General features: G+C 50.5%; 1 protein-coding gene across 1 annotated transcript in view; it reads left to right on the top strand.

The window, feature by feature from the left end:
* Positions 1-12,692, top strand: part of DEDD2 (death effector domain containing 2) — a 16,753-nt gene extending 4,061 nt beyond the window's left edge. The window contains exons 4-5 of the mRNA XM_008567239.1: positions 1,793-1,927; positions 11,478-12,692. Of these exons, the coding sequence (XP_008565461.1) occupies positions 1,793-1,927; positions 11,478-11,869 (527 nt within the window). The 3' untranslated portion in view covers positions 11,870-12,692. The remainder of the gene's footprint in view (positions 1-1,792; positions 1,928-11,477) is intronic.
* The last annotated feature ends 467 nt before the right edge of the window (positions 12,693-13,159 follow it).

Here is a 13,159-nt window from a genome sequence, read left to right as displayed (position 1 = left end):
AAAAAAAAAAAAAAAAAAAAAAAAAAAAAAAAAAAAAAAAAAAAAAAAAGATGACTGGTAAGGGGATCTGAACCCATGGCCTTGGTGTTATCAGCACCACATTCTCCCAAGTGAGCCGCGGGCTGGCCCTCAGGCCAGTAGTTTTGTAGATCCCAATTATTTCTGGATCTGTCTCATTATTTCTTGATGGTGTCATTGAACTTGTCTCTCTTTCTCCTATATTTCCTGCTAAGTGGAAATTGTGTCTGGAGGCTTCGTAAGATTCGGTTTACATGTTTTTGGCAGGAATACTCCTTGGTTGATGCTGTCTGCTTTGTGTTAGAGCACATTACGAGGCATGTGTAGGGTATTTTCCCTTTGTGTATGGGAAAGTTTGATCATTTGGTTAAGGTGATGTCTGCCATATTTGTCCATCGTAAAGGGACATTTCTTACCTGTTATGGTTAAGAAACAATCTATGGGATGATACTTTGACTCATCTTGTTCCTAATAACCATTCACCCAGTAGGTTTAGCATCCATTGGTGATCCCGGCCGGAACCAGTTACCACAGTGGTGTTTGTAAAATGATTTTTTTTCTTTTCTTTTCTTTTTTTTTTAAAGATGACCGGTAAGGGGATCTTAACCCTTGACTTGGTGTTGTCAGCACCACGCTCACCCAGTGACCTAACCGGCCATCCTTATATGGGATCTGAACCCGTGGCCTTGGTGTTATCAGCACCACACTCTCCCAAGTGAGCCGCGGGCTGGCCCTCAGGCCAGTAGTTTTGTAGATCCCAATTATTTCTGGATCTGTCTCATTATTTCTTGATGGTGTCATTGAACTTGTCTCTCTTTCTCCTATATTTCCTGCTAAGTGGAAATTGTGTCTGGAGGCTTCGTAAGATTCGGTTTACATGTTTTTGGCAGGAATACTCCTTGGTTGATGCTGTCTGCTTTGTGTTAGAGCACATTACGAGGCATGTGTAGGGTATTTTCCCTTTGTGTATGGGAAAGTTTGATCATTTGGTTAAGGTGATGTCTGCCATATTTGTCCATCGTAAAGGGACATTTCTTACCTGTTATGGTTAAGAAACAATCTATGGGATGATACTTTGACTCATCTTGTTCCTAATAACCATTCACCCAGTAGGTTTAGCATCCATTGGTGATCCCGGCCGGAACCAGTTACCACAGTGGTGTTTGTAAAATGATTTTTTTTCTTTTCTTTTCTTTTTTTTTTAAAGATGACCGGTAAGGGGATCTTAACCCTTGACTTGGTGTTGTCAGCACCACGCTCACCCAGTGACCTAACCGGCCATCCTTATATGGGATCTGAACCCGTGGCCTTGGTGTTATCAGCACCACACTCTCCTGAGTGAGCCACGGGCCTGCCCCTGTAAAATGATTTTCTAATTTTTTTCTTTTTTCTAGCTTTGTTAGCTGGAATTATATCAAGTGGAGTTTTCCTTTTTTCCTACTCTCCACCATCTCTCTTTTTTAGACTCACAAATTATTTATTTCTGTTATTATAAATGATGCCTAGTGGCTGTTGTCATGTGTGTCTCCTGGTGTGTGTGTGCAGGGGATTTTCTAGGGTCAGAGCTGGAGTGGGCCTCCTGGGTGGTGGGGTGTGCTTGTCTGCCCTTCTAGATGATGCTTGTCATTTAGACAGGGCCACTGAGGCAGGGAAGCAGAGGGGCTCACCCAAAGGCTCATAGCACTGAGACCAGCCTTGAGCTCTTCCCTTGGTACCCACCTGGGCATCCACCTGTCATCCTGGTCCTCAGCCTGCCCCATCTGTCTCTCCTTAGGCTCCTCCCCTACCAAGCGGCAGCGGCGGAGTCGGGGCCGACCCAGTGGTGGTGCCAGAAGGCGGAGGAGAGGGGGCCCAGCCACTCCCCAGCAGGAGCAGGCTGGGCCTGTGTCAGAAGGCAAAGTGACCTGTGGTAGGTGTCTGTGGGCCTTGGTAGTGCATGTATGGTGCCCAGGGCAAGCTGTAGAGTCAGAAGGTGGGAGAAATCTGCTTGGGGTGTGACACACCTGGCAGATGGGCAGCAACTCTTATCTACTCATTGAGCACAGTGGAATTCTTGTTCTTTCCACTGCCATCTTGCTTTTCTATATCCTACCATAGTTAAAGGATCAGATCATGTGCTACCTCCTCCAGGAAGCCTACCCTGACAACCCCTTTCCCCAATTTCATTTCTTTATTCAGCAAACATCTGCAGGGCTTTACTTAGTGGACAATCACTTCTTGTGCAGTGGTGGAATATCACAAAGGTAAAGAAAAAAAAACAAGGACCCTGGGTCAGGCTGCCTGATTCACATCCTGGCCTTGGCACTTAAATAAGCTGACCTTGGGCAGGGGAATAAACCTCTCTGTGCCTCAGTTTCCACAACTGTGAAATGAGGCTGATAATGGTATCTCCCATCTAGGGTTGTGAGAGAAAACGAGTTACCCCATGTAATATGCTTGGAATATGCCTGGACTCAGACATATGAAATGTGAGAGTTTGCTGTCAGTCACACTGTTACTGTTCCTATTCATTGTGCTTGGGGTGGGAATGCAGCATTGAGGTCTCTGCCCTGTGGAGCTGACCTTCTAGTCCAGTGACAGAGCCATGAAACTGAAGGTACTTTAGACAATGATGAGTGCCATGAACAGAGAGTGGGGAGCAGGTATGGGCCTGGGCAGGGGCCCGAGCAGCTGGGCCTGGCAGGTGGGAGTTTGGATATTATTCCATTTATTAAGCTCTCTTTTTAAGCGGGGCAGGGACGTGATCTGATACCTCTTTTTTTTTTTTTTTTTTTTAAAAGATGACCGGTAAGGGGATCTTAACCCTTGACTTGGTGTTGTCAGCACCACGCTCACCCAGTGAGCCAACCGGCCATCCCTATATGGGATCCGAACCCGCGGCCTTGGTGTTATCAGCACCGCACTCTCCCGAGTGAGCCACGGGCCGGCCCCCTGATACCTCTTTTTAAAGGAATTGTCAGGCTGGCTGTTTAGCTCACTTGGTAGAGCTTGGTGCTGATAACATCAAGGTCAAGGGTTTGGATCCCCATACCGGCCAGCGCAAAAAAAAAAAAAAAAAAATGGAACTCTGACCTCATCTGGGTTAATGAGTGAGTTAGGGTTTGTAAGTGCTTAGGACGGTGCTGAGCATCTAATATATGCTCTGTTAGGTGCATATTAAGAAGATTAAATAATGCAGAAGCAAGGAAATGAGTGAAGAGGCTGTGCAGTCCAAGGAGAAGGAGAGGGCAGAGATCTGGCCTAGGATAGTCACATTGGAGAGGGTGATGAGGAGTGGGCTAAGAAAATATTTTGGACATAGGGCTGACTGCAGACGGGGTGGGTTGGGGGCTCTGCTCAGGCCTTGCCTTTGAGAAATTTCACCTGGTCCTGTGGGGAGGACATAGCCATAGGCCCCCACTCCCCCTCCATCTCTGGTACTTCCTTTGAGTTAGGCAAGCCTGGGGATGCAGAGGACATCAGATATGGTGTCCCAGCTTCCAGAGCTCCCAGGCTGCAGGGAAGACAGTCCAGGAAAGTGGCAGCCAGGCTGGTGTGACAGGTATCACAAGTAGTGTGAGCACAGGGACTCGGGTGTATAGGGGAGACCTCTGGCCAGCCCGTTTCCCTGTGGAGGTGCCTCTTCCAGAATAAGCTTGAGGAAGCAGAGGACCTGGGAATGGCATTCCTGGCAGAGTGAACTGTATGTCCACAGTGGGATGTGATTAGGGTTGAATCTGTCAGGAGCAGGGGCTTTGTGGGTGAAAGCCCGGGAACATGAGACAGGGGGGGGCCCTGAAGGTTTGGGCTCTATTCTAGGGATCGGGAGAGCCATGGAAGGGATCATTTGCTAATTCTCTCACTTAATTTTTATTAATGAGTATTGTCTATATGTCAGGCACCGTTCTAGGTATTGAGGACACAGAAATGGACCATGTAGAGAAAGTCCCCAGCCTGGAGAAGTTTATATTATAGTCGGTGAAATAGGTAACTGGTAAACAACCAGTATATCATGTAACGTCAGCTATTAATGAGTGCTGTGAAGAAACAGAAAGCTAGTGCACTTTGTTGAAGCCGGGAAAGCACCCTTGTGGGGGGGCTGAGACTGAATGATGTGAGGAAGCAGCTTCCTGGGGTACCTCAAGGGTAACTTGGGGGGAGCGGGTTGACGGCTGGTGCCCAAAGAGGAGAAAGGGCTCAGGGAAGGAGGCTGATGTGGAAGCTGATCAGGAGACAGGAGGAGCTGTCGTGATGGGATGGAAATATAAGCAGGGTGCGGAGAGTGTGTGCTTCCTCCCTCCTCCTGCAGAGTGGATGCCCCTGCTCCCCCTAGTTCCCATCGTGGCCCTCTAGGCAGTGGGGGTCACGCATGCTTTGTAGATGAAGCTGCAGATACCTGTACTGGGTGCCGTCAGGAGGAACAGACCAATAGAGCCAGCCCTGTGTCCTCAGACAGCTCCAGGCTTGAGACGGTGGCTGCCTGGTGTTGACTCCCCATTTCCCCCACCACAAAATACCCAGTCGGGCAGTAATTACCAGAGCCACCAGGCTGGCTGGGCAGGCAAGGGAGTCACTGCCTCAGGGAGGACAGGAGCAGGCTAAGCAAGGCTTCAGGTCTCTTCCCTGAGGCCAGGAGGTAGTTAGCCAGGGTGTGGCTGGGTTTTGATGGGAGACTGGTGAGCAGGTCTGACTGCTGACTCACTAGGCAGGGTGGGGCTCCCCCACTTTGAGCCCCAGTATTCCCCTCTGAAAAATGGGAATGGCTTTCGTTGTTGGTTTTTTGTTTGATTTTTTTGGCAGCTGGCCAGTGTGGGGATCCGAACCTTTGACCTTGGTGTTACAGAAATTACCACCACATTACAGTATCTTAGCCTTAACGAAGTAACAAGGCCCAGTGCCGGGGTGGAAGGAGGCCCCTCCTGACCTGATTGAGGAAGAAGCCTGCCATTCTTATCCCCTTCTCACCTGTGAGAGTTGATCTGCAGTCAGCTGTCCTCGTTTGAGGGATAGAACTAGACTAAACTCCCAAGTGTCTGAGAGTGTGAGGGAGGGGAACTTGGGGATCCAGGGCTTGGACTCAGGACCTTGGAGTTTCCACATTCCTTAGGGTTGTCCACTGGTACTGTGCTGGACGTGTTACTTACCTGACCTTGAATTCTCAAGACAGTCATTGAGGTAGGGGTGACGTCCCCCATTGTGCTAAGGTGGAAATAGGCTGAGGGAAAGGAAGTCACTAGAATGAGTGTCAGGGGCATAGCTGGGCTGAAACTTGGATTTGTTCATTTACTTGTTCCACTTATATTTGTAGAGTGCTTACTATGTGCTAGGCACAGCAGGGATGGGAGGCCCCTGCCCTCATTGAGCTTGTGTTCTGGTGGGAGGAGGCCAAGAGACAGCAATTTCAGATATCAGGGAAAGGGTGTCCCAGATAGAGGGATAACAGGAGCAAGGGCCTGAGTGGGAGAGTGCCAGGGGTGGCAAGGAAACTGGTGAAGCTGGAATGGAGGGAGCAAGGAGGAGACTGCTAGGAGATGAGGACAGGAGATGTAACCAAGGCAGATCCTGCAGGACCTTGTGAGCCATGGGTCTGGGTTTAGCATTTTTTTTTTTTAATTAAGGAAAACAGTTGGAGGATTTGAATGACAGGATCCGCTTTGCTTTCTCCTTCCCCAAACTTTTCTATGGACTTTTTCTATGGAAAATAATACCAAAGCAGATAGACTATCATAACGAACCCTCAGCTCCCCTAAGTTTCAGTGGTTGTCAACTCATGGCTGATCTTGTCTCGTCATCCATGTTATTTTGGAGTTAGTTACAATGGTTCATGTTCTACTGTGTATCTATAAAAGATAAAAATTCCTTAAAATATTACTACACCTGGGCCGGCCCGGTGGCGCACTGGAGAGTGCGCCGCTTGGGAGCGCGGCGGCGCTCCCGCCGAGGGTTCGGATCCCATGTGGAGACCGGTTCCTGTTCACTGGCTGGGCACGGTGCGGGCGCAGCACTGAGGGTTGCGATACCCTTGCCGGTCCCCGGTACGGGCGCGACACCGAGGGTTGCGATCCCGTTACCAGTCAGTAAAAAAGACAAAAAAAGGAAAAACAAAAACAAAAACAAACAAAATAAAATATTACCACACCAGAAAAAATAACAACAATTTCTTACCATCAAATATCTAATCAGTACTCAAATTTTCAAATGTCTCATAAGTATCTGGTTCTCTTAAGTCTCCTAATTGCTAGGATTCCCCTGCCATCTCTCTTTTCCTTCCTTGCATCGTTATTTATTGAAAGCAGTTGTCCTACAGCTTTTTCCAAATATTGGATTTTGCCAATTGCATCCTGTGGAAGAGTTGATTTAACGTGTTCCCCTGTCATCTGTATTTCCTGAAAATTTGTGGTTGGGTCTGGAGAGGCTTGGTCAGATTCTGGTTTGATGTTTTGTTTTTTACAAGTTCACTTCCTGGGTGGTATTGTGTTCTTCCATCAGGAAGCAAACAAGGGCTTCTTATCTTTCTCTGAAGTTGGCGGCAACTTCTCTTTGCCTCAGTTCATTCGTTCAGTAGGAGCTGAGAACTTTGCATTTGACATGATGATGCTGGCTGTATTGTGGGGAAGAGACTGGAGTGAGGCAGGCGTGAAGGCAGGAGGCTGGGGAGGGGTCCTTCCATTGTTTAGAGGAGAGCAGTGCTGGCCACATTGTGGCAGGAGGGGGTGTCTTTCCATTGAAGCATACTGGCTGCCTCTCTTCACCAAGGCTGGAAACTCCCCACCAGCGCCATAGGAGACAGGTTCTCTTTGTCCCCAGGCCACCCAACTAGGAATTCTGAGAGGGAAGACCTGAGTGAGGCTCATCTCAGGCACACCCAGCATAGCGTCTGGCACCTAGCCCAGGGCCTGCTCCCTTGAACCTCACTCTAGGAAGCCCCTCCCACTTCCCTCTTTGTTCCATTCTGTCCCAGAAGAGAGACCTCCTGGGGTGTGAGGTGGGGTTGGGGGACAGGAGGGTACTGGAACCCACCTGAGTGCAGGAGGTAGGAGCAACTCTCCTCCCTAGAAAGGCATAGCCTTCCCCACTACCCATTAGGGGCAGGGAGCATTTCTCCACAGCTGCCAAAGTGGAACCAATTCAGCCAGCCCCCAGCCTAGGTCACATAGATAGATGCTGGGTGCCCTTCTGGCCTTGCCCCTCGCTGACACACCTGGACTAGTCTATCCACTTCTCTCTACCTCTACTGTTCCCATCCTGGACAGCCACCTGCAGCCCTTGTCTGTCTGTTGCCCTGACCCTATTCCTGCCAACTTGCCACTTCCGCAGAGCAGCTGGAGTTGCCTCTGAGTTGGAGGCTCTGTCCTTCCTGCATTCCAATCACTGGCCTCAGTGTTTATTTGCATTCAGCCATGTAATCTTCACAGCAGCCCTGTGAGAGCAGGTGCTGGGGTGAGCGTTGTTTTACGGAGGAGGCCACTGAGGTACAGAGAGGTGTGGTTACCTTCAGAGGCCCCAGAGCTGTGGTGCTCTGCTGCTGAGCGAGACCACACTCCCTGAGCCACCACCAGTTCTGCCCTGTACCCTTCTCCTCCATCACGTTCTGGCTATGCTGGCCCCTTGGCCTGTGAGAGCCCCAAGTTCATTTTCTTTCTGGACTTCCACGAGTGCCCGTCTCTCTTCTGGGAATGCCATTCTTCCCTTTCTCTTGTTTTCCTGTCTAAACCTATTTGTTTCCTTTACATTTCACTTCAAATGTCATTTCCTAGAGAGGTCCTGTCTTATCCTTTCAATCTAAATTATAATTTGCTCTATGTAATTTTCTCTCCTGGCTCTCAGGATGTCTTTTAATTATGTATTTATGTGTATGATTGTGAGAGAGGCAGCAAACAGGATAGGTCTCTGGAGAGCTCTTTAAGAGTTCGGGCTCTGGAGCCAGGTACCTCAGATGGAATTCTGGCTCTGCCACTTCTACCTGTGTGGCCTTGAGCAGGTGATGTAACCTCTGAGCCTCAGTTTCCGCATCTGCAGAAATGGGATAATAACAGCATCACCTCATAAGGTCGTGGGGATGATCAGAGGATCAATAGATGTGAAGTAGTAGATAAGTGTTATCTGTTGTTATTTTTTTAGTGAGGGGTAAAGGAGAGATCGCCTGAAAGGCACGTGATTGTGATTCAGGGCCAGGGATGGAGCAGTGGCTCAGATACAGCTCATCTTCTCTTTTTGCCCAATGGAGCCTCCTCGTCCTCTCCCTCTTATCTACTGTGATTGTATTTTCCAGATCAGAGGTTGGTCTATGTGCTGGTGAAGGATTTCCTCAACTCTTAACAGGGATAATGGAAGTGCTCTGAGGATTAGGTGGGCTAGGACAGGGAAAGCCCTTGAGTAGGGGCTGACACACAGGGAGTCCTTTCTAACTGTGGGTTACTTGTTTCCCTGTCTCACATGTGACAGGGCCCTTGTGTCACCCTAGTGTGCCTGGCACTCACTAAATATCTGTTGAATTGAGAGATTGAGTGGGGACACATGAGTCTGCCCTGGTCTTGTCCTCTGTTCACCCCCGTGGTGGGGGCTCTGGGTGAATAGACAGATGATTTATACCACAGGTCTAGATCTGTGCTGAGAAGGTTGCACCAGGAAAGGATTCACCTGGGCAGGATGTGAGGTCCTGTGAGCTGAGCTTTGGAGAGTATGGTGGACAGGTGATTTTGTGAATAAGGCTTGTGCTGAGAGTTACTTTGTTGTGACTTGATGGGGCAGGGTATCCGAGGATGTAGCAGGGATTGTAGGAGTTGTAGGATTGTAGCAGGGATTGGAGGAGTTGGTGGAGGGGTTGGCTCAGGGACCCAGGTGAGAGAGGTGAAGGCCTGGATGGGGACCCTGGATGGGTAGAGGTGGATGTCAAAATCCCACTTCCTGTTTCTGGGTGCCTTCTGTGTCATAGGCCCTGAGTCAAGCATTCTACGAGTTGCCTTATTTAATCCTTGTGACTTTACCATGCAGCAGGGACCTCTTATTTGTCTGTTTATGTTTTTCAGATGGGGAAACAGGCTCAGAGAGGTGAGGTCACATGCCCAAGGCCTCACAGCTAGAGAGTAGCAGAGCTGGGATTCACCTCAAGGTCTGTGGGACTCTGCCTCTACTCTGGCTCTGCCTCTGCTGGCCAGCCTGTGTGGCCTTGGACAGGTGCTACTCCTCCCAGCCTCCTGCTCCCCTGCCCATATTGATCAAGGGCCTGACCAGACACAGGAGTCAAGCATGTGGGCCCAGAGGGCTTATTTGGTCCTCAGGATGGAGGGAGCTGGGTCTGAGTGCTGTGGGAGGACCTGGGGGCTGAGGCCAGGCAGGCTTCCTTGGGCCTTGAGTAGATAGAATGGGGTTTTCCTTGAGGCAGAAAGAGGAAGGGTTTTGGGTGGGAGGAGGAAGTAGGTGGGGCTGAGAAGTCATCTGGAGGAGCAGGGCATCTGCGTTCCACTTTCAACTCTGTTGCTGACACAGTCTGTGGAAGGTGAAGGGAACCTACAGCATGAGACTTCCCCTCCCAGAGCTTTGGTTTCTTCATCTATCAAATGGGCTGAATGTGGCCTCTGTCCCTCAGAAGTGATTCTGCTGAACTTCCAAGGATCAAGCACTTGGCACATTAGAGCTGTTGGCAGCTGCCATTCTTGGGGTGCCCATTGTGCACAGTGCTAGCCTCTTTCTAACCATTGCTCTCTTTTTAATTCTCTCAACAGATCTTTATGGCAGGTGTTGTCCCCTTGTTTAGGCAGAAATCCATAATCAGAGAGGTTGTGACTTGTCCCAGGTCACATAGCTACTGCCTGAAGCCTCCTGGATTAGAATCAGCTCTGTCAACTCAGAAGGCTGCTCTTTGGGGCATGGGAGGTTAAATGACTGCTAACCTCCGTGCCATGTGGCCTTGGGCAAGTCAGCTTACTTCTCTTGGCTTCCATTTCCTTATTTGTAAATTGGGGGTGATAATAGGGCTTGCCTCACAGTGTGGTTTGTGGATTAAATGAGTTCATGTGATTCAAGCATTTGGAGTAGTGCCTGACAGTCAGTGCTCTGGAAGTGTTGGCTGCTGTTATCTCCAGCTTACAGGTGACCCTCAGGACAGCCTTGTGTTTGGTTGTGGAGAGGTGCTACTGTTACTAGCCCCATTTCACTGGTGGGAATTCAGAAATCCCAGGTTATATGTCCAAGTTCACATTTACAGGGGTAGTCTCAGCAATCTTGTGTCCTGTCCCCTGTACAGAACTGTCGCCCCATTTGGGCAGATTTGGGTAGAGTTATAAGTGACAGAAACCCAACTCAAACTGGCTTAAGCCAAAATGAGAATTGACTGTAGCTGAAAATCCAAGCGCATTGTGATCCTGGGTTTACATGATGAACTCAGAAATCTTTCTCTATTGTTGGCCCTGTGTAGGCTTCATTCTCTCCTCACTTGATAGCACAGTGGCCCCCAGCAGCTCTGGGCTTATAGCCCACCATCTTAGCAGCTTCTGTGGAAAGAGCGCACTTGATTCCCAGTAGAGCCAGCACAGTTTGAGCCTCGAGTTTCCTGGGCCTGGTGGGCCCGTTTGCCTCCTTGGTGCTTGCTAGGGTGGATGAGAGGGATGGGGATGTGGTTGGGCCCACATGGATCTTACTGTTTGAAGATAGGGCATGGGGTAGGGGCATGAGGCTGGTTGCCTAAAGACAAGTCCATTAGGGCCGGCCCGGTGGCTCACTCGGGAGAGTGCGGTGCTGATAACACCAAGGCCCCGGGTTCGGATCCCATATGGGGATGGCCGGTTCGCTCACTGGCTGGGCGTGGTGCTGGCAGCACCAAGTCAAGGGTTAAGATCCCCTTACCGGTCATCTTTTTAAAAAAAAAAAAAAAAAAAAAAAGACAAGTCCATTAGTTCATGTGTTGTTTCTTTCACAAATATTTATTGAGCACCTACTGTGTGCCACAGGGTATACAAGTGGACAAAACACAAAAATCCCTTCTTCAGGGAGCTTCTACTGGGAGAAGACAGATACCATAGTAATCATGGTATAGAGGGTGATATAGAGCCTTGGGAAAAAATAAAGCAGGGTATAGGGAACTGGGAATGCTGCAGGAGGAGTGGTGGGTGGAGTTGTAAATAGGTTGGTTCAGGTGGGCCTAATTGGGAAGGTGGCATTTGGGCAAAGACCTGCAGGAAGTGAGGGAGCAAGACCCTTGGAGATCTGGGAAAAGAGCACCCCTGGCCAGGGAGAGGCAGGGCTGAGGTGGAGCCTGCCTGGTGATTGGGAAAGCAGCGAGGAGGTGGTGAGGCTGGAGAGGAGGACTTGAGGTCAGGGAGGTAATAGAGACTGGACCCCACAGGAGCTGCGGAGGCTGTGTCATGATGTCATTGTACTTGGGTGTGGTTACCGGAAGGGGGCAGCAGGAGGACCCTGGAGGGAGGAAAAGTGGCAGTCCCCCTGATCTATATGTTGACAAGTCCCTCCTTTCCCTGCAGACATCCGGCTCCGGGTTCGAGCAGAGTACTGTGAGCATGGGCCAGCCTTGGAGCAGGGTGTGGCCTCCCGGCGGCCCCAGGCACTGGCTCGGCAGCTGGACGTGTTTGGGCAGGCCACGGCAGTGCTGCGCTCAAGGGACCTGGGCTCTGTGGTGTGTGACATCAAGTTCTCAGAGCTCTCCTATCTGGACGCCTTCTGGGGTGACTACCTGAGTGGTGCCCTACTGCAGGCCCTGCGGGGTGTGTTCCTGACTGAGGCCCTGCGTGAGGCTGTGGGCCGGGAGGCTGTCCGCCTGCTGGTCAGTGTGGATGAGGCTGACTATGAGGCTGGCCGGCGCCGCCTGTTACTGATGGAGGAGGGGGGGGGGCAGCACCCGACGGAGGCCTCCTGATCCTGGATCTGGCAGGACTGACCCCACCACTGAGTCTCCGAGCTATCTTCTCCCCTGGAGGATGACCATCTCTGCTCCTAGAGGACTGTTACTGCAACAGCTCTGAGGACTGCAACAGGACGGTGGGCCACTTGACAGCCCCTCCCACAGGATGTGGGCTCTGGGGCCTAAACCACTTCCAGCTGAGTTTCCTTCCCAAGTTCTTCCCCCCACCCCCAGATGTGTTTCCTCAGCCTTAGGAGGCCAGCAGCTCATGCAGATCCCCAAAGGGAAGGGGGCATAACCATGCACTTACCAAAGGCCCCCTGCACATCCTGTCCCTGAATCTGGACTGTCTGCGTGCATGGTAGTGCACGCTCACCCACATACTACCCCCTCTGAAATCTCCTCTGAGCCCCTGCTCTGGCCTCTTCCACACACTTCTTTGGCCTAAAGGCTTCTCTCTCAGGATCTCCAATTTTACCACCCCCAACCTGGGCTTCAGCCACGCCAGTGGGCACTGGAGCTGGGGTACACATGGGGCCTGCTCACCTTACCAACATATCTCTAGCCAGCCAGGGCTCTGCGCAGCTTCCAAACACAAATCTGGCTCTCTTCACTTTCCCCTCCTCCCCAGAGCTGGATGAAGACTTGCACCTGGACTGAGTATCACACGTGGGTGTTGTGGCAGCATAGACCAAGGCTTATTGTTGCTTATGGGGCCAGGACCAGAAAACAACTGCCTTTTTGGAAAGGAAAGGCAAGGGCTTGGGAGCTGATGGGAAAGACCTTTTATAAATGGCACCAATAAAACTGCCCTGGAAGGGGCATAGGTGGACATCAAGGCTTTCTAGAACTCTGTTGGTAGGGGAAGGGGTATTCTTGGCTCAGTGTTAGGGGTTGGAGGGTAGGCAGGATGCTGGATCATCTGCCAGCTACTATCATATGCTTGCTCTTTTGGGGCCTCACTTTTTTCATCTGTCAAAGGACAAAATACTGCCTTGGAGTCATAAACTTAGCCAACCCTGTTCACACATGCTTTGTTCTTGTATATCCTCCTGTGTGGGTGGGTGGGGGTGTCTCAGGATTTTTAACTTGTTCAGTGAGGTGGGCCAGCCACCCCCAAGGTTGATGGAGCCCCAAGGTTTGGGAACTGAAAGATAGGCAGCTAAGGGTTTGCTATCCTGGAATTTCTCTCCACATGATTCCCCAGCCCGCGTACCCTCTGGACATTCACCTTCTCTTAACCTGGGTCTCTGTTCGCCCAACACTTCTTCCTGCTGTTCTGCGGCTACAGCTGAGATTGTTGCC

Source organism: Galeopterus variegatus, unplaced genomic scaffold (assembly GCF_000696425.1).
Source record: "Galeopterus variegatus unplaced genomic scaffold, G_variegatus-3.0.2 Scaffold306, whole genome shotgun sequence".
Lineage (NCBI taxonomy): Eukaryota > Metazoa > Chordata > Mammalia > Dermoptera > Cynocephalidae > Galeopterus > Galeopterus variegatus.
Note: the sequence above shows the minus strand (reverse complement) of the source record. Positions and strands in the feature narration are given on the sequence as shown.